General features: G+C 52.2%; 1 protein-coding gene across 1 annotated transcript in view; it reads left to right on the top strand.

Moving 5' to 3' along the window:
• LOC309413518 (acid-sensing ion channel 2) overlaps nucleotides 1–18,880 on the top strand; it is a 507,892-nt gene that overhangs the window by 481,614 nt on the left and 7,398 nt on the right. Inside the window, exons 3-6 of the mRNA XM_082010670.1 lie at nucleotides 4,582–4,709; nucleotides 17,481–17,631; nucleotides 18,044–18,100; nucleotides 18,711–18,864. Of these exons, the coding sequence (XP_081866796.1) occupies nucleotides 4,582–4,709; nucleotides 17,481–17,631; nucleotides 18,044–18,100; nucleotides 18,711–18,864 (490 nt within the window). The remainder of the gene's footprint in view (nucleotides 1–4,581; nucleotides 4,710–17,480; nucleotides 17,632–18,043; nucleotides 18,101–18,710; nucleotides 18,865–18,880) is intronic.

Here is an 18,880-nt window from a genome sequence, read left to right as displayed (position 1 = left end):
TCTAAGCAGAAAGTCCCAGCGAAGTCACGGAAAGCCAAGACCAGAAATAGAAAGCTGTGCAGTCTGCAACATATAATACTCTGCAGCCAGTTTGAAGCACATGCTGAATTAATCCCCAATTTAATTAACGCTACTCTAATCCTTCAGTGAAAAGAGCAGCTCAGGATTTGTTTGGAAACACTGTCCTGCGTACAGTAGTGTATATTAATGTATTTAAAAGTGCAGTCATCAAGGAGTTTTTGCTCTATTCCCAACCCGGGATGCACTAAGAAATGAATTAAAACATGAATTACAGGCACTGTCCTCTGAAGAGTGGGACTGGAGATTGAGTGAAGGTCTGTGGTTGGGCTTCCCAACGTCACAAAAGCAGTTTAAAAACTGTCAGGTACAAACCAAACCCCAACTCACTGGAATTTATTTTTAATGTTTTTCTGGCATCTGAGCCGATCAAAGGGCTTTTAGGGTTATTTTTTGCCCCATTGATGGGTGATTATGAGAAACGGGCTTTAAAAAATAGCAGCGACAGCCTGGAACGGCACCCAGCCTTGTGCCTCCAGGAGGTACCACTAGAAGAAGCCATTCAAAATGATGCAAAAACTGGCAAAACCATGGCTGGGACGTGTCTCCGTGGATGCTCATGCCCCTGGTTGCGCCTCTCCAGTCTTGGGGTGACAGACAGCGTTTGCCGCAGAGCCTTTTTGGGTTTGCTGTGCCCAGGGACGTTCATTTTAGCAAACGCAAATGCACCCAAAACCAGGTGGTCTTTAGTGTCTGGGTTCTAGGAGACCTTCCTTTTGCTTAACGCTTGCAGCAAGTATTTAACCTGCGCTAATGCTTCCCAGCCCCAGCATGGAGATGCAGCTAACGAGGACTGGTCCGTGCATATTCCATCAGAGGGTTTTGTAGCTGGGCTTTTAATTTTTCTCTCTTAGTGGAAAACAGCTATTTTGTAGAAAATGAATTTTTAGGAGAAGTGACAGTTTTTCAAAGCCAGTTTCATGTTTATACTTTCATCCTCGCGTGTGTTTCTTGCAGGAAAAACAATGAATGCTGCCTGCCTTTTGGCAGCTTTTCTATAAAATCCTGTTTATTTTGCTCGTGTTATTATTGATGATGAAAATTAATAACTGTGTGTTTTAAAACCAAAGTTTCTTCTATGGCATGGAAAAGGCCTTCCCCTCCCCATCCGTGGTTACAGCTGACTACATGCCAGGATTTTCTGTTTAAAATTACAAACCCTCTTGCTTTTAAGTCTCGTATGGATACTTGCAGGCTATATCTTGTTTGCTTGGTACGGATGTACAGGGGTTTACCCACAGACGGACCCGGGCACAGCACCCGGTCGTGGGAAATACATGGAATTAAGTCAGAGCTGAACAGACGCGGGGCAGGTGCAGAAATAAGCAGAATAATTTCGGATGGAAAATGTTTCGATAAAACAGTTCCCGTTGCCCAAAAAGTTAGACTAAATAGAAGCTTTCTCCTCCAGCTTGTCAGGTAATTACTGAAGGAAGCATATGGTATCTCCTCCGAAGGGTTGGAAGGGGATCAACGCCAGGCAAAGCGATGGAGCCGGGTGGGATCGGTAGGAGTGGGCGTCACAGGGGGATAACAGGATCGGAATCGAAATTGGAGGAGTTGGTGGCTGCTCGGGAGAGGGTTTGAACCCGTTCTGGGGTGCGTTCGCCCATGGGGTTTGGGCACTGGGGTGCTGAATCAGCTGCGGGGCCCGGGGCTGCTGCGGTGCGGTTGAGCAGCGATGAGGTTGGGTGGGGACACTCTGCATTGCCAAAGGTCGTAGGAAAAGCCAGATTCACCCTCAGCGCTGGGGTGTTTTGGAGGGTGAGCGCTGGGGAGGTGTTGGCAGGGAGGAGACCCTCAGGTGGGACCCCTGTGGGTGGGCAGGTGCAGGGCTTGAGCAGACAGCGAGAGAGCTTGGACATGTCGACATCCATCTGACATCTCTCGGAAGGAGAGGAGCCCAGTTACAGCCGAGCAGGGCAAAGGCAAGGCAGGTTTTTGTCATGGTGGGTCACAATAATAGGGTTGCGTTCCTCACGATGGCCCTATCACGGGAAGGTGGTGGGGAGTGATCGACATCACGGTTCTTGGATCTTGAGCAGAAGTGGAGGCCAAGAGCAAGGATGGTCAATGCCAGTCTGGCTCCAGGAGGCTTCAGCATGGGGAAAAGCCAAAATAAACTCACACTTTCTATGCCCGTGTCCCGTAGAGAAGATGCAGATCACAGAGGAGATGAGCCACGTGCCACCCCGTGCAATTAGCAGTGCTGCATGCCCTAACTCATTACAGTATTTAGATACCAGAAGCACTTTTGTCACAAGGAGGCAAAACCACATCATTAGCTTGCGTGAAGCGTCACAGAGCCGATGCCCAGGCAGGCAGATGAGCGTGGGCACCGGAGGCATCATCGATGGGGGTGGTTGTTCGGCAGCGAGCCTTGCAGATCAATACGGCTCCGACTGGTTAAAAAGTCCAACTCCGACTGGTTGGCGCTGAGCCCCGACCAAGCGCGCAGAGAGCTCCCCCGGCCCCGAATTTCACAGAAGTGTGCAAGGCCTGGGGAGGTAGGTCTTTTAAAAAATCCTGCTTATCTCCAAATTGTTTTCCCGTGCCTTAGATAGAAAAGCTGGGCTTTAAAAGGTTAAAAATTAACAGCCTGCGCCAGCTGCTCGGGCTGCAAAGGCTGCTGAGGTGAAGTGCTCGAGATGTGGAGATGCTGCTGGTGGACGCGTCGCTGCAGGTGCGGAGCATGAAGTTTCACGTAGCCGACATGTAAAGCAGCCTTGCTGTCAGAGCGAGGCTTTTTAAAGGTTCTTTATGCCCAAAAGCTGAACGAAACGTGTGGTTTGGTTTGTGGTTGGCGGCGAGGGCTTGTTTGCTCAGCGGGGGATGAAGGTGACAGCAGCATGTCTGGCCGGGGGTTTCTGGACGTCTCTGCTCCAACCTTCTTGGACCATCACTTCATCGCTCTGGCCGTGACTGAGTGTTGAAGCCCTGGAGGATGGTTAGCAGGTCGATCCGAGCACTCCGGGTGCTCTCGTTTAGCCTGACAAATCCACGCGTAAGCCCATTCCCACCCGCGCAGTCTCTGCCTTCGTCTGCCTCGGGAGCTACCGAGTGGGCAGGGTTCAGGAAGGTCCTCCTGGGGGGACGGCTGAGCCCTTCGCTGCCCGGTGGAGTCAGCGGGGTTGCATCCTCTTAAGCGACGGGTTCCTGAGATCTGTAAACCTCACGTCATCCAGTATTGCCTTATTCTTCCCTTGTCCTTCTCTGCCCACGTCACCCCATCGTCTGGTGTCTCCTGCCGTTGTCACCCGCTGCGAGTCTCCGTGCAGCCCCTGGCCTAACAGCTCCGCGGCTGTGATTCCTTGGGGCTGAGTTTCCAATGCTTCGGATTAAAGATTAAAATGCATCGTAAAATAGTAGAAGAATACCAAGGAATAGGTAAGCAAGAAAATAGAGAGTGGCTCATCTTTAAACAGAAGCTCTCTAGATGCAGAGGTGGCATTGCTGGCCACGGGCATGGATTTATATTAGTGGGTAACTCAGTTTTTAGGCCAGGTTATGCATAGTTGGCAACTTTCTTTGCAAATCAGCCCCCCAACCCTTCGGCCCATATGCTCCCTCTGGTTTGTTGGGATGTGAGACTGTAGCAGCAACGCTAAAGAGAGGAAGGTTACGCGCCCCAGCTGCGTGAGATGCCTGTGTGGTAGCGGAGCCCAGAGTGCTCATGTCTGATTTGCATCCCATTATCTGCTTCAGAAAGTCTTTTTCAAGTTGGTTTTAGCTTCTAGTGGAAGAGAGGGACTGACCTCAAGTTACTTGGTATTCAGCACAGATTTGGGGTGTGGAAACCTTGCATCACCCTTAACTCGGTGATGTGTCTGAGCTCATGCACTGAAAAATACTTTTGTCCGGCTTGGAGCAACTTCAGCTGCCGAAAACATGAGCTGCTTTGAATTTAACACACTTTTTTCACTATTTAATTACCTGTGTTGTCTCCCAAGTGGCCTCAGGCTGTGTCAGAGATGGGGCAGCGGACATGGGGTGCACGATGCTTTCGGCATTGGAGACGTTATGGATAGTAGGAACGTCTCTGTTTGGGGGAAGGAGGTGTTTATTTGTTTTAGTAATAAGGGAATGCATTTAAAATTCTGTAACTAAGTACCAGCTAGAAAGTAGATGTTTTCCATAGCTTGGAAGTAGGGGCCAAGCTGGAGAAATCATGCATCTCTGCGTTACGGGGAGGGTGAGCCCTTGGGCTGGGTAGCAGTGTAAGGACCGGGAGCCTGGAGATGCTCTTGGCCCCACTGGACAGCAGTGGTGATTTGGGCTGGGTCCCAGCTGTGCTCTGCTCACCGCAAACGCTGCTGCTGGGTTTCCTTCCTTGATGCCCAGAAGTCCGATTATCCAGGCGGAGCACTCCCAACTGCTCAGCTCCTGCTTTTGAGCAGCAGAGATTGACCAGATACAATTTTCCACAGAGGGGCAAACAAACCCACACCAGTGGACACCATCCCACCCGCTACAGCCCGCTAACCTTCCCCCTCCTTCTTTCAGAGGAGACAACGTTCGAGGCTGGAGTCAAAGTCCAGATCCACAGCCAGTCTGAGCCGCCTTTCGTCCAGGAGCTGGGGTTTGGGGTGGCTCCTGGATTCCAGACCTTTGTGGCCACCCAAGAGCAAAGGGTAAGTCAGTCCTAAATTTCATTTACACACCAAGACCCCTCCAGTGGGTCCATATGAGAGGTTGCTTCTACGTACCGATGCCCTTTGAGAGGCATCTTCATCATTAACAGCTATATTTATGCCTTGCTTCGAATTGATTGGGTTGAGGGCAGGTTTTTCAGCGTTGCTTCCCATGCATTGCCCACAATCCTTGTAATTTTGGCCACAGAAGGGACTTCGTCCCTGGAAATTGCCCTGCCTTGCTCTTCCGTGGTTACGGTTCCGCTGTGGCAGTCGCTCAATGTGTTGGGTACCTTCCAACCCTCCGAGCAAGGATGCTTTTTGCCAAAAGGCTCTCACACTTCAAGGATATAAAAAGAGACGAGAGTGTTTCATTATGTAGATCAGCATGAATCCTTTCAGGTAACACAGAAATAGTCACATTATCTATTATAAACTGTGGTGGGATGCTCATGGCTCGGGATGCATCGCCCTCCCTGAGCCCCGATGGTGACACATCATCACAGTGTGGATGGATGCGATGTGACGAAGTGTCATTAGACCCAAATCCTGGTTAGGAAAGCCAGTCAGCAGATTAATTTTTTCCGCCAGTTTGGCCGCGGTGCTTTCATTCCTAGCCCTCCTGCCTCATTGCCTCTCTCATTTTCCTCCCTGCTCTTGCATCCACCCTCAAATGAGACATAAATCAAGTTGAGGAAAGCGAACATGAGCTGTTGGAGGCTTTGCTCTGATTAAACCTCCGTGGAGATCAGAGCTACAGTCGTTACACTTCGGCTCAGAGCAATGAGAGGAACTCGCCACCAAATATATCCTTAAGTCATCTCTCCATGACCACCAGGTACCAAAGTACACCTGAAGATGCTGCATTTCAGCGAGCCTGGATGCAGATCTTTTCTTCTTCATTACGACGCGCTTGTGTGTAATCATCCAGGAGATAACGAACGGTGTGGGTTCCCGGTGGGCGAGCGCCAGGTGGAAACTTCTCAATTAAAGCAGAGAAATGTTTCGCTGCTGTTGGTTCGTGTCTCGTGGGAAGTCCGGTGGGCTGGAGAAAATGAGCAGCTTTATCAACACGCAGGGCTCCCGTTTGGAGCGTGACACCTTACTAACAGCGAAGGCAAAGGGCTTTTCGGGGGCTGAGGCAGCAACTGCTGAAGTTGAAAGTAGACACAGGCTTGGAAACCCATAATGGGCATTTTTCATGCCTGTTCCCTTGACACAAGCCCTTCCATGCGTCCCCAGTGTCTTCACCTTGCTCCAGAGCTGCTTTCCGCCGTCCCAGGGGACCCAGCAGCATTCGGCACTGCTTACATGGGGCACGCTGCGAGATAAAGGATCTGGGAGGATGGAAAACTGATTAATTACTGTTGGCAGTAATTACTGGGTATTGAATGCCTTCTCTATCTTCTCTTCCGGGGGCATCTCCTGAAGCAGCCTGGGGATCTCCACACACCGAGGCAGCGGCGCTGGGCTCAGCCCCATGGCCGTAGCTGCCAGTGGCAGATGCAGCACACAGCAGTGGGGTCTGGATGCGGCCCTGGGGTTAAGGCTAGTGGCTGGTTATCCCCCACAACGGCTGCATACGGGAGCCCTTCCCATGCCAGCACCTGGCAGGCAGCTCACAGATGCTGGGTTACCCCAGGGAGGACAAGTGACTTGCCAAAGGTCATGGAGGAAGTCAGTATCGGAGCAGAAGGTGCCGTGTCAGATTAGCTATACGGAAGAAATTTTTTACATTGAGGGTGGTGAAACCCTGGCCCAGGTTGCCCAGAGAGGTGACAGATGCCCCATCCCTGGAAACATTCAAGGTCAGGTTGGACGGGGCTCTGAGCAACCTGCTCTGGTTGCAGATGTCCCTGCTCACTGCAGGGGCTTGGGCTAGATGGCCTTGAAAGGTCCCTTCCCACCCAAACCACTCTGTGATTCCGTGATTCTGTGTCAGAGCAGAGGGTTCCGTCTTAGGGCCTTGCGTTTCCATCCCCAGCACGCACGTGCCTTCGAGTCAAGCCCTCCCCTCTTCTCTCAGCAGCAAAGAGCAGGATTTTCGTTTAGCAAATTGTCAGCTGTGAAAAATTCCGCCAGCAGAATCGGCACCCCCTCAGTGAGACCATGTTAGCTCCGGGGAAAAGCTAACTGCGGAGATGCCGAGGCTGCCGACGGAGAAGGGCAGCACCACGGCACGGCACTTTGCACGCCCCGTCAGCAGGGTATCGTGTTGTGCGGAGCAGCCACCTGATGCGGGAAGAGTTTGGCAACACCGCCTCGAATCGAGCTCGCCTGGCAGCACGAGCGGTAATTGGAAAGATTTGTCTTCCTCAAACATCCCAGCTTCAGCGACATTTGGGAGCGTGGCTGGGAGCTGGAGCCTGCAGTGAGGATCTCGAGGACTTTGTTTTAAGATAGAAGTAGCGTAAATGATGGAGACTTTTAAGACAGTGCTGTGAATCTTTCACATCCCATTGCCAGCATTAACTATTTCGTTATTTCTATTAAAAAAACAGATTTTCTATCAGGAAGACCACCAAGCTGAGAGAGAGGGAAAAAGCCCATCCCTCCCCAAATCCCTTCCAGGCAGGGAAGATGTAGAAGATGACAAGGAAAACGGATCTGAGGGGGATTCTGAGCTCGAGCACACTCTCTCTTCTGCAGGTTTTGCCAGAGTTTTGGTGCTGGGAGAGGGAAGGGCACGTTTCTGCTTGGGGCCAAAGGTTCTATAACTGGTTTAAAATTATACTGTGGCCTGCGAAAGCCTTTACCCAGGAGACATGAAGAGTCTTTAAGCCACCTGCCCGTAGCAGCATTCAGCTCCCCGGGCGATGCTGCCCACCCTGATGCCTCTTCTCCGTAAAGTTATTTTTTAACCTAATTACAACCATTACAGCATACACGTGCTATTGCCTCCTGTAATTGCCCCGGATGGGCATCACCCACCTCCTCGAGCCCTGAATGAACACCTTTTATTCAGACCACAGATTGAGTCTTTTTTTTTTTTTTCCCTACTAAATCTCTACCTCTGGGGCAGGCACGTGCTGCTCCTTCAGTAAGTCAGCAAAAGGTGAAAAAGCCCATGAACATCACCCAGAGGACTGAGTCCAGACAGTTATTGGGGTCCTAAACCATGCGTTTTACACCATGAAACATAAATGAAACGATCCTCCAGCTGGAGAGGAATAGAACATCTCCCAGCTCAGAGCTGTTAAGTTATAAGTATTTTTCCCAGCGATAAAAAACCTAGGTGTGGAATTGGGCAGGCTTGCCTTGGCACGACAGTGGGAGCCGTGCATCATCTTTGAGATGGGCTTTGCGGTGGAGGGGATTTATTTGTGGCTGGGTTAGAGGCTCGTGGCTTTATTTCTGACTCTATTACTACCCCCTATGGCCGTACTTAAAACCATCCCTTCGTCCCCCCATCCCACTCTGGAAATAAGAGTAGTTAACTGGGCTTTACTTACTGATCTCCTGCCTTTCCAGGAACGGAGCCGCTTCGCGTGAGCAGGGACTTGCGTCTTGGTGCCGGGACAATAAATCCTGTATCTTTTTACCGAGAACTTTCCAAAAGCCCCTTGTCAAAAGCAAACTCTGGCTCCATGATGGCGTGTGATATCATTAAATCTCCCTTTAAAATTAGCTGTCAGTCTTAAAAAAAGGAATACAAGCTGCTTTTCTGCTCCTTCTGCAGTGGCTGAGCCCTCTGATTCCTGCAGAGTGACACTTGTAAGATATATTTACCGGTTTGGGAATGTTAAAGCAGTAACGATGTCATGCTGGTTTGCACTGGTAGCCTCGTAAGAGGGACTTAGCACGCGTAGCGGTTGTGTGTGCTGAGTCAGCAAAAGCAATCCTACAAAGGCAATGCCAGCAGGAGGTTTCTTCCATAAAACGTGGTTGTTGGGTTATATAGGGCAAACTGGGCCTTTGCTACAGTCTCGTGCCTAAAGGGAGATGCTTTCTGTCTCAAATCACAGCCTGAGTCGATCCCCTGAAGTTTAAGGGGAGCCAAGACTGAGCCCCCTAAAGCGACTGAGGAGGTGGCACAGCAGAAGGCAACGCGCGGTGGACGGTGGCAATTAAAACGAGAGAGTCTTGATGGAGGAATGGTGGAAAACATCCTCTCCGGGTCCCTTCCGGCACGCCACGGCGGTGGCTGTGTCCGAGTGCAACGCGAAAGGGGCTGGAGTGGTTTACACGAGCGCGCGAGGCCGTTGCTTCTGTTTCCTGGGGTTTTCGCACTGTTTTACACGGGGAGAGCTGGTCGCGGTCCCCGTTGTGCCTTGCAGCGAGGGATGCTCCAGCCTCGCAGGGGAGTGGTTTCCATGGCAATTGCTGAGTCTAATGAATAAGGTTTGTTTTCTCACGAATGGGCAAACCCGGAGCTGTGCAGGAGCTGGCTCGGGGCACGCCGTGCCGTCACCCTCCAGACGGGTCGCAAGGGAGGGCAGGACCACCCGAGTAGGGCAGTGCCCTTCAGGTCCCGCTGCTCCTGCCTTTGGAGGGATCCACCTCAATTTTTCCCTTTTCCTGGTTGTTTTGGGTGAGCCTGGTGCTATAACAAGCCGCTCCAGACCTCGCGTTGTGCACGGCCTTGGGAGGCTGCAGTATCCCCCATGCCCCTGCACCCCACCGTGGCACCAAGCCATGGGTGGGTACACTGGAAATTATATTTTGAAGGGCTGATGCCCTGAAGAACGACAAGTTCCTCCTGGATTTTGCTCCTTTTAATCCCCTTTTTCCAGCTGGGTTTCAGAGCGTCGTCGCCGCATCTGGGCAGCATCACCCGAGCCTGTCCCATAACGGATGGGGTCAGGTAATGTCACTTCCCCAGCTTGGCGGCTCCCCGCTACTCCATCGGCACGGCACATTAGAGAAGATGAAAAGCACACTAAAAATGGCAATTTCTGCCAACTTGGCAATAAAAATTTAAGAGGCTTCAATTAAGCAACAGGTTTGAAGATGGAGCAGTATTGTTTAATAGGGCTCTAGTGTGCCTTGGAGACTCATCCCCTTGTAACGCTTGCATGGGACAGAGAGCACCAGCTACCAACAACTGCAGTATCAAAAAGTGTAATTACGGAGGCAGGAAAATGGGACTTGGGGTCTGGCAGTGATTGCTCTGAAGCCCCTGCTTCCAAATCGGGCATAGGCAGCGACATTTGAAAATGAGGAGCAATTAAATAGCGTTTCCCATGTTTCCTAACCCTTGCTCAGAGCATCTTCTCCTACCTACAGTCTTACACCTCCTCCTGGAAAACATTCACTCTCTGATTTCTTTCCGTTTCCCTCAATCCCACACACTCTCCCAATTGATCTCCTCCAGCGTATCATCAGACTCTGAAGTAATTCAACAACGAGAAGCAAACTGGCAGGCAGTGGTGGCCAGCCGTGTAGAAGACTTCATTGCTCAGGAGCAGTTCAGGGCAGGAGATGTAAGAAAAAGATTGCATGGCTGTTTTTGTAGGGCAGCAGAATGGTTTTGCTTGGAAAACAGCATTAGGAGTGAATCAGCCTGTTTGTAAAAGGATGGGTTTGGAGGCAAGTGGTGGAAATGAGTCAGGGCCGGGAGTGGGGTGTCCGAAAGGGGAGAGATGGGAAAGGGCTCGCTTAGGGCAGAGGTCAGTAAAAGAAAACATCAAGGATGTAGATGAAGTAATGGTCTGGGTGCTCCTGCTAACCCTTCTACCATATTCTATGGATAAGAGGAATTTTTAAAAAAGATGGAAAGCTGCTCGCTGAGGACAGGAGAACTTCAGTGAGTCCAGCTGCCACCATTGAGGCAATTTGGGCACCTATGGAAGAGTTTGGCCAGTGTAGTCCAACAAATAAAGCCAATGGCATCGGACAGAATGAGGGGGGATACTTTTGCTGGCCATAGGTACGCCAAGGAGGTGACCAGGACGGAGAGAGTAGAGTTTATTGCAATTTAAGACGGAGTTGGCCCATGAGTGGGGTGCTAGAAGCGAGTTGTAGATGGTCAGCGCAGCAAACGCCAGGAGCAGCCATCCAACAGGTCCTGGGAGCAAACCCAGGATGAGGCTCAGAAGGGGCTGCCCTCAACCTTTTGGGGAGCCACAGCAGGTTTCAGTATTGCATCTGATTTGCAGAATTATTTCTAAGGAAATGGGGACCTGGAGGAGCCTGGAACTCCAAAATCACGTTTTTCTTCTGGTGCCCACTCGCCTCCAGCACTTGGGGACTCGTGGGCTGTATACCTTCCCTAAGCTCTGCTCAGGGGAACCTTTTAGTTGCTGGAAGGGTTAAGCTCTTGTCCTTAAAGACAACTTTTTTGGTGCTTGCGTGAAGGGAGCAAATGAGAAGGAACAACCATACCGCACCCGGTGAAGATAGATGGCAAATAGACAACTTCCAGCATCATTAGCTGGGTGCCAGCGAGCTGTGTGCACGCCGAGCTTTTTAAGCATTTTACAAGTGCTAAACTTGCCTGGGATTGAAATTCTATTCAGTTGATGCTATTTGATGTCTCATTAAAGAACAGAGGTTTCTGGTTATTATTTCATTTGGAGCAAATGCAAACACATCCCATCTAGATTTTGCGATGCTCAGGGAGAGGTTTGTATCCCTCCTTGCTGATCGCTGCCTGAAGTTTGGTGGCATCAGGTGGGGACCCACGTGCGGAGGAGGCAGGAGAGGGGCTGAGCTGTAACCCAGAGCTGAGTCGACGCATGATGCATCCCCAAAGCCGGGTTCATCGTGGACCCCAGCTGCAAACTGGGCTGAAACTGCCCCAACCTCGTGCTGGAAACATCGCCGCCGCATTTCCACATCTTCCCTAGTGCATAAAATTAAACACGCATTAAAAACAGATATACCACTTAAAATAAATTTTAACAAAAGACCTCTCCAGCTGCAGGCAGATGTTGCAGTTACGGGAGGCTCAGTGCCAAGAGCAGCACGCAAAGGTCGGCGGCGTGGCCAGGAAGAAGGGCTGTGGCAGGGAGGAGGCTGTGCTGAACAGCCCCCGCCGCTGCGACCCACTTGCCCGAGAGCAACCCTTCCTTTCCTTGCGTTTCGGGCAAGCAAGGTCCGTCCTGCTTTTAAGGAGACAGGTCAATTTGTTCCTTTCTTTTTCGGCGCCTGCCAGTTCGTAACCGATTGTCGTAATCCCCAATAGCAGGGATCACGAGAATTTAAAAAGCATTTCATTAATTAATTAGGTATTAACGATTGCAAGAGCGCCAGGATGCGAGTTTGTCAACCTCAATTAGAGGCTGAAGCTGAATTTGTGTAAGTGTGAGACCGCGCAGTGCCGGGGAGGGGTGTGTGCAAGCAGCCGTTGGAAAACTGCCATGGCAGCGGAGAAAAGTCAGAGCTCAGTGCTACTCTCCTGCAGAAACCAAGGGCAGAAACTGTCCCTGCTGCTTTTACCCCTGCTTTTCCTTTCGCTTTTATGGTTTTTTTCCCTTCAGCTTCAAAGCAAAGTAGCTCATCTTTGGTGGTAGCAGAGCAGGTTGGAGGGGAGCAGCTCAGCATCCTTGGGCAGCCTCCGCTGGTCCAGCGCCGGAGTCCTCCCACCAACCCCAAATTAGCATTGTCTGGAAGAGGGGAAAGCGATTCTCTCAAGAGGGGGAGACATCTGCGTGGCTGCCGGGGAGAGGAATCTGATCCAATTAGTGTCTCTCCCATTTACGTTGTTTACATGGCCACGGTCTGCGGGATTGCTCTGTCACACGCGCTCCTGTTTGCTGGCTGGCGAGGCGGGCTTGGCTTCCTGATGCGCTCTTCCAGGCGATGCAGCGGCCTCGTCAGCATCCTGGGCAGGGAATTCAAATGTCAGATGTCTAAAATGAGTTGTTTGGGCAGCTCTCTGGGCCTGAGCACTTTGGATGTAAAGGCTTTGCCCCAAGAAGGCACCTGGTTTGGCAAGGAGGGGGTTAAGGAGGATGCTCTTAGGGTGGATTCACCGTTGCGTTAACCCCACGGCTTGCAGGGTGTCAGGACTCCTGTGCCGAGGTGGGAGAGGCAGTGGGAGCAGGGATGGGGCTGGTCTGTGGGGGATGAAGCCATGGGCGCTGGAGGGAAGAACCTCGGGGTCCTTCTCCATTGCGCTTCAGGGCAGGAAACCTGCCGTGGGCTGCAAAGAGTTTGTCCCCTTGGATTAAGTCTTTCACTGCAAGGTGCACTATTTGATGGGTAAAACCACACCCAGCTCTGGGGCTGGATAGTCTCCTCTTTGAAGGATAACGGGGAGCGTTTCAGAGGACGCGACCCAGCGGTCCTGGCGGTCGCCTCGTACCCGCGAGCGATGCTGCTGTGGCTCCAAACACAGATGGTAACAGAGCTGCCTTCAGAGATAATTGGAAATAAAAGGTCCGGACAAGAGTTGACTACACCAAAGACTTGGTACATTGGTGCCTGCTAACCAAATCCACCTGGGAAATGTGAAGGGAGCTTTCCTGGGACCAAATTCCCTTTGGATGTTGAGGTGGGATCTGGGAAATGTGGGGCCCCTATTCTCTGCAGAGCCCGGTCCCTAATAACGTGCCTTCTCCCTCCGGAGAGGTCCCGCATCTGTATCTGGCTGCTGATCAGTTGAGAGTTTGCTTCTGATTGCAAATTACAGAGCGCGAGGGAAGCAACGAGTCTTTTGAGCTGTAATTGCCATGGAGGCTCCAGGTAACAGCCCTTGCTGAGCCTCTTGGCGAGAGGAGAGCTCATCGACTTGCTCGAGGGAGGGAGGCTCCAACCTGCCAGCCCAAGGAGGTTTCTCTCTAAAACCTTGCCCCTAAGGAAGAAGCGCAGATTTGCCTGTGGGACTTCAGATGAACCCTGGCTCCGGCGCTGCTTCCCGCCCGGCCGGCGATGGAGGGGAAGGCGCAGGGGTTCCCGGTGCCGGCGCCCGGGCTGCGGGGGCTGCTCTGGTCACAGCCGCCGCGTCGCGGGGCTCTGCGCGGGGGCATGGCCAGCAGCGAGAAATCCTGCGCTGTGTTGTAGGACGTAAGAGGTAGGGATTAATATAAAACAAGGCAGCACCGAGGTGTCTGTGTCGCACCCCCACAGGGCTCTGCTCCGTGGGCAGGGGTTTCACTGGGGAAATTTCCTTTAAAAAGGAAAAACTGGAGCTTTCCTGGAGTCTCCTGTGGGTCCCAGACACAACGGGCTTTTCTCCAAAACAGGGAAATGCTGCAGAGCAAAAAAACTTCCACTGGTGTTAAACGCACCGAGAGGCTTTTTCTGCTCTTAAGTATCAGCAATTCGGAGGGTGGTGGGGAGAGCAAAAGTCTGGGCGTGCGGCAGCGGGGATTTGCTGCAGCTCTTCCTGCATTTTTAGGAAGCCAAAAAAAGGTGAATTGTCTGCGTGAGTGTGCACAGGGTTGGCTTCGCGGTGGAGGGGTAGTGGGTGCTCCTGGTCCCAGCTACAGAACAGGCCATGACTCTGTTAATGAAGGTGTGTCGATCAGGGGTTCGTTAACCATTCAGCCCATGTATCTCCCCGTGTACCGTGCCGGTTCACGAGCACCGTGGCTCAAATCCAACGCTGGCTGCGCAAAAAAGCGTGTAAGCTAAATATCTGATCATGACTCCCATCATTTTCTGATCCTGTCACATACTTTCCGAATAAAATTTAAAGGGCTTAAAAGATTTGCGTGTAGCTGTGCTCGGAAGAGAGCCGATTCCATCTGAGGCCGCAATTATTTATTCTCTTTTATCGTACAACGTGCAACATATGGGCCCCTTTCTCCACCACGGATGACTAAATGATGGCATCTGGTGCTCTATTATAGTGCAAGTGTAAAGCAAATGAGAAAAGATCCCCTTCAAGCAGCACTTCGCTATTGTCACAAAGACGCTCTTGATACTTTCATTCCAAGGTGCTGCTTTGCTGACTTCCAAACCCCTCCCGTTCAGAGCCGGGCCTCCTTCCTGGAGGATGCGGAGATTGCTGGGAACCGGGGTTTTTCCCTTAGCGCCTCAGCTGGTGGGATCCCTCCGTCACCTGCTGCATCTTCACACCTGATGTGGATCTTGTCCGCTCTTAGGTCATGTCTGCGGAGCACAGAGATGGGCGCGTGTCGCTCCGGGCCGCCGAACAGCTCTCGCCGCTGTTGCTTTTCGAAGCAGCCTGAGCAGCAGCGTGGATTGAGGCAGATTCGGGGAACGCCAGAGCTCCCGTCCCACCGCGAGCAGCCTGGGCACCCGCGGGCGATGCCGGCTCCGGCACGCGTAGCATCCTGTTCCTTGGCGCGTGCGCGCCAGGATGCAGAGGTGCGGAGCAGACCGCGCAGCTGAACGTCGCTGCAAAGCTTTGTATCTCATCGGCACCTGAGACCAGGGATGATGCTCACAGGAGCAGGGGAAGTGGGTTGGCAATTCCCTCCTTCCCTGGCTGGTGGGGGAGGCAGAGCCAAAGAGGGGTTCACCGTCACCATCACGTGGAGACACCCTTCACGCTTGTGCGGGCAGAATCTGAGCTTTTCTTGGGTCTGTCCTTGGGGTCATGCAAGGGAAGACCTTGAACAACAACCTCATCGTGGGGAGAACCTGTGGCTCATCTGGAAGATGGATGTGCTACAGGGCTGCCGTGTCCATGGGTCCGGCTGGTCCCATAAAATCTGCACCAGCCTGTTAGAGACAGAAGTTACTGGGAACCGGTATAGTGCCCATAAATGCAGCAAGCAAAGTGCTGGAATAACCAAAGCATCTCTGGATTCCTGGATGGCAACTGTTTCTGGCAAAATTGTTCCTAGAGAAGGAATTACTTTGGCTTGGCTGAGTTGAGAGCGTGTCCAGCCCAGAGGGCAGGATCACCCTCTCTGAAGCCTGGCACCTTCCCCAAACTCTCCTTCAGCTTCCAGGTTTCATGCCCCTCCAAGGCAGGCTGTTCCCATACCCAGCTGTCCTCAGCGCAAGACATGTTCATCCCAACATCTCTCCTTTCTCTTCCTGGCTGTAATTTAAGCTCATGGGTTTTTAACTACTGAGTGGTTCGTAAGTCAAAGCCATGGGGAGATTTATCAACATCCCAGTACTGCAAGCTGGTGCACAAGATATCTTCTTACAGGATGCGCTGGAGAGCTGGAGCTCTGCTCTTGCAGGAGATCTCCTGGGGAAGACCTAGAGCAGAGTGTGGGCTCCAAACGCCTCACGCTGTGGAATTTTTGTCGTAGATACCCCAGGTCCATGCCTGAAGGATTCATGGGGTGGTTTTTCATCCAACAGCATCTGCAATGTGCATCCACTTTGTGGGTCATCTTCTTTTCTTCTCCTTTTCCCAAACATCTCCAGAAGAGACCCAAAACAAGCACCGCAGAGTCTTGCCACTAGGTCCGAGGCTCATAGTCCATCAACATATGTTTACATATTTATTTTAGGATGTGATTAATATTACTGCAGTTTTTAAAGGAATGTTTTTGTTCAGCCAACATGCTTTGCAGCACAAAACGTTCTGTGTTTGGAGCAAAGCACAGCAAACTGGATTCTGCTTTAAAACACTAAGAAGGAGGGGTTAGGGGAATGCTATTTTCTGCTCTCTACCAAAGAGTAGTGCAGAGCATTTAGCAAAGATAAGAGAAACAGGAAAGGCTGCCAAGCTGCAGACAGAAGAGGAACAAGGTAGATTTGGCCATGAGGGCCAGAGAGTGCCTGTTTTGTCCTCCAGCATGTTCTGGGCTCTGAGTTAACGTTTCTGTGCTGGACTGTGGAGACCTGCTTATTTTATCTTTGCATTTGTATTAAATAAAGCAGTAACAGCAGAAGGGTTTGCATTGCACCAGCACTGAGCAGAGCAACTTAGGAGCCTCATGCAAGGTGATGTGCAAACGGGGGCGAAGATGACAGGTTCCTCATCATCGTGGCGTGCCAGGAGAGTGGATGACATGTGTCTAGCTCCACGGGGCTCTCCCTGAGCTTGGATGTCCAGAAAAGGACATGATTTGACTTGCCTGCCTTCTCCAAGGCTGCAGCCCAGCACCATCTCCCATGGTAGCACTGCTCTGAGTAGAGTCACCCCTCCATGGGGAGCATGAAGGTTTGGAGGCTCTTTATGGCACTGATACACCCTTTCCTTGCCATTTTTCACCTTCTGCAGCAGTCTTTGGTTGCTGAACTGTTCTTGGTCCTTTCCATGTGCTTCCAATGTCCCTGGCCCTCTCTGAGGGTTGTGATCTGCTGCATTTTTTATAAACAAGAAAAGTGCCTGGAGAAAGGCATGGTGCAAACGTGGCAGCTTTGCTCACGCTGGAGCAATCACAGCCATTGCCAGGACCTCACTGCCACCGCTTTCTGCTCCTCGACGTGACCAGCGCTGTCTGCATTGTCCCCGTGAGTGGCACATAGTGGTGCAGCTCGGGGGTTAGAGTAAGTCGGAGACGGGACCTGCCGACACACCGGTGCCAAGAACCCCACGTTTGCTCTCGCCAAAGTCAGAGACGATTTGCAGGTGGGAGCCTCCCCTTCAGCCCCTGCATGGGCAGGATTTTCCCAACGGTGTAAGAAAGACCACGGAGCTGGTATTGGAGAACCTCTGGTGCTGCACACCTGCAACGTACCATCCTGCTGTGGCTCTGCTCCTGGAGAGGCTGGGCTGGAGGGATGGCGGGGAGCAGCTCTGGAGCAGAAGAGCTTGCTAAAGGCCCTCACTTGGCAAGAGTCATGCTGTGGCCTTCCCTTGCAACAGGACTGCTTAGTCCCCTCCTTAGAAACATCATTAAAATTGCGCTCTGGGGGGTCCTCTGTAGCAAGAGGAGGGCGATGCTGCACCCCACTCCTCGCTGCCGGTCCCCCACGTCCCCTGACACCCCGCTCCTCCCTCTCTTGCAGTTGACGTACCTGCCTCCGCCGTGGGGTGAATGTCGCTCGTCGGATATGGGCTTAGACTTCTTTCCCGTTTACAGCATCACGGCTTGCAGGATCGACTGCGAGACCCGGTATATTGTGGAAAACTGCAACTGCAAAATGGTTCACATGCCAGGTCAGTGCGCCGGCGGCGCGGGGACCTGCTCCCTCCACCCAGCCTGGGCCACTAGGGGTTAATGAGCTGGAAAGGGACCAGGGAGTAAAGAGGCTGGGAGTACCTCTCCCTAAGGAGAGAAGGGTGCTGATAGCCTTTGCAAAATGCCCTATTTCAAGGGGCAGGAAGGGGCAGAGGGACACGGGTCTGATTTGCCCTTGTTTAACCCCAGTTAATAGCCCTGAGTGGTATTTCCAGCAGCCCCCTCCTCAGTTTGCAATAGGAGGCCCCCAGGGCAGGCAGAGGTGGGGCAGATGGTGGTTCACTTTGCTAAAGAGAGGTCCTTGTGCTCCCCGTGGAGAGCCCCGTGGTCCCCAGCTCCCTTGCAGGACGGTGGCTGATCCCCACTGATGGATGTGTCCTTTCCCTGCAGGGGATGCTCCCTTCTGTACCCCGGAGCAGTACAAAGAATGCGCAGAGCCTGCGCTCGGTGAGTACCAAGAGGTATCCCTGGGTACCACGGGTGTCCCAAGCTGTGGGGAGTTCCAGCAGCCTACGTCCTCCTGGCTGGCAGGACTGGGGTGACGGAGGGCAGCTGCAACCCAGCAGTGGGTTTTGGTGGGACCCAACTTGCTGGGAAGGGCTGGGTGCACCCTGGGATAATGTTTTTCTGGTTCTACATGGTGCATGGGGCTCCATCAGTGCAGAAACTCTCAGGATAACGGGCGCCCCAGGATATGTAGGAGGGGAGAACCTCTAGCTCTGGGTTTGGGAAGGAGGGACCCATTTTGGGTCTGGATTTAGGAGACTCCCAGGGCTGAGTGCTGTTCGCAGGGTCAGACACGTGAGAGGAAGGGGTGGTGTGTTACCAGCATGGGATGAGCACCACGTGTACCCCAAAGCAGATGCTGGTAACAGAGTGTAGCCTCCAGCAAAGGGCCTCTTTCCAAGACGGTGGGGATGGCCACGCAATGAATTAGGAGAGAAATGGCCAGGACTGGGTTTCCTGCAGCTCTTCTGAGATGTGACTGCTTGGCCTTTCTCCCACATCTGCTGTGTGTCCCTGACTCCGTGAGATCTAACTCTGTGACCTTTTCCAGGTTTGCTTGCTGAAAAGGACAGCAATTACTGCATCTGCAGGACACCCTGTAACCTGACCAGGTACAACAAAGAGCTCTCCATGGTCAAAATCCCCAGCAAGACTTCAGCCAAGTACCTGGAGAAGAAGTTCAACAAGTCGGAAAAATATATCTCGTGAGTGTTGCAGAAA

Source organism: Phaethon aethereus (genome assembly GCF_964289735.1).
Source record: "Phaethon aethereus genome assembly, chromosome: 25".
NCBI classification, from domain to species: domain Eukaryota; kingdom Metazoa; phylum Chordata; class Aves; order Phaethontiformes; family Phaethontidae; genus Phaethon; species Phaethon aethereus.
Note: the sequence above shows the minus strand (reverse complement) of the source record. Positions and strands in the feature narration are given on the sequence as shown.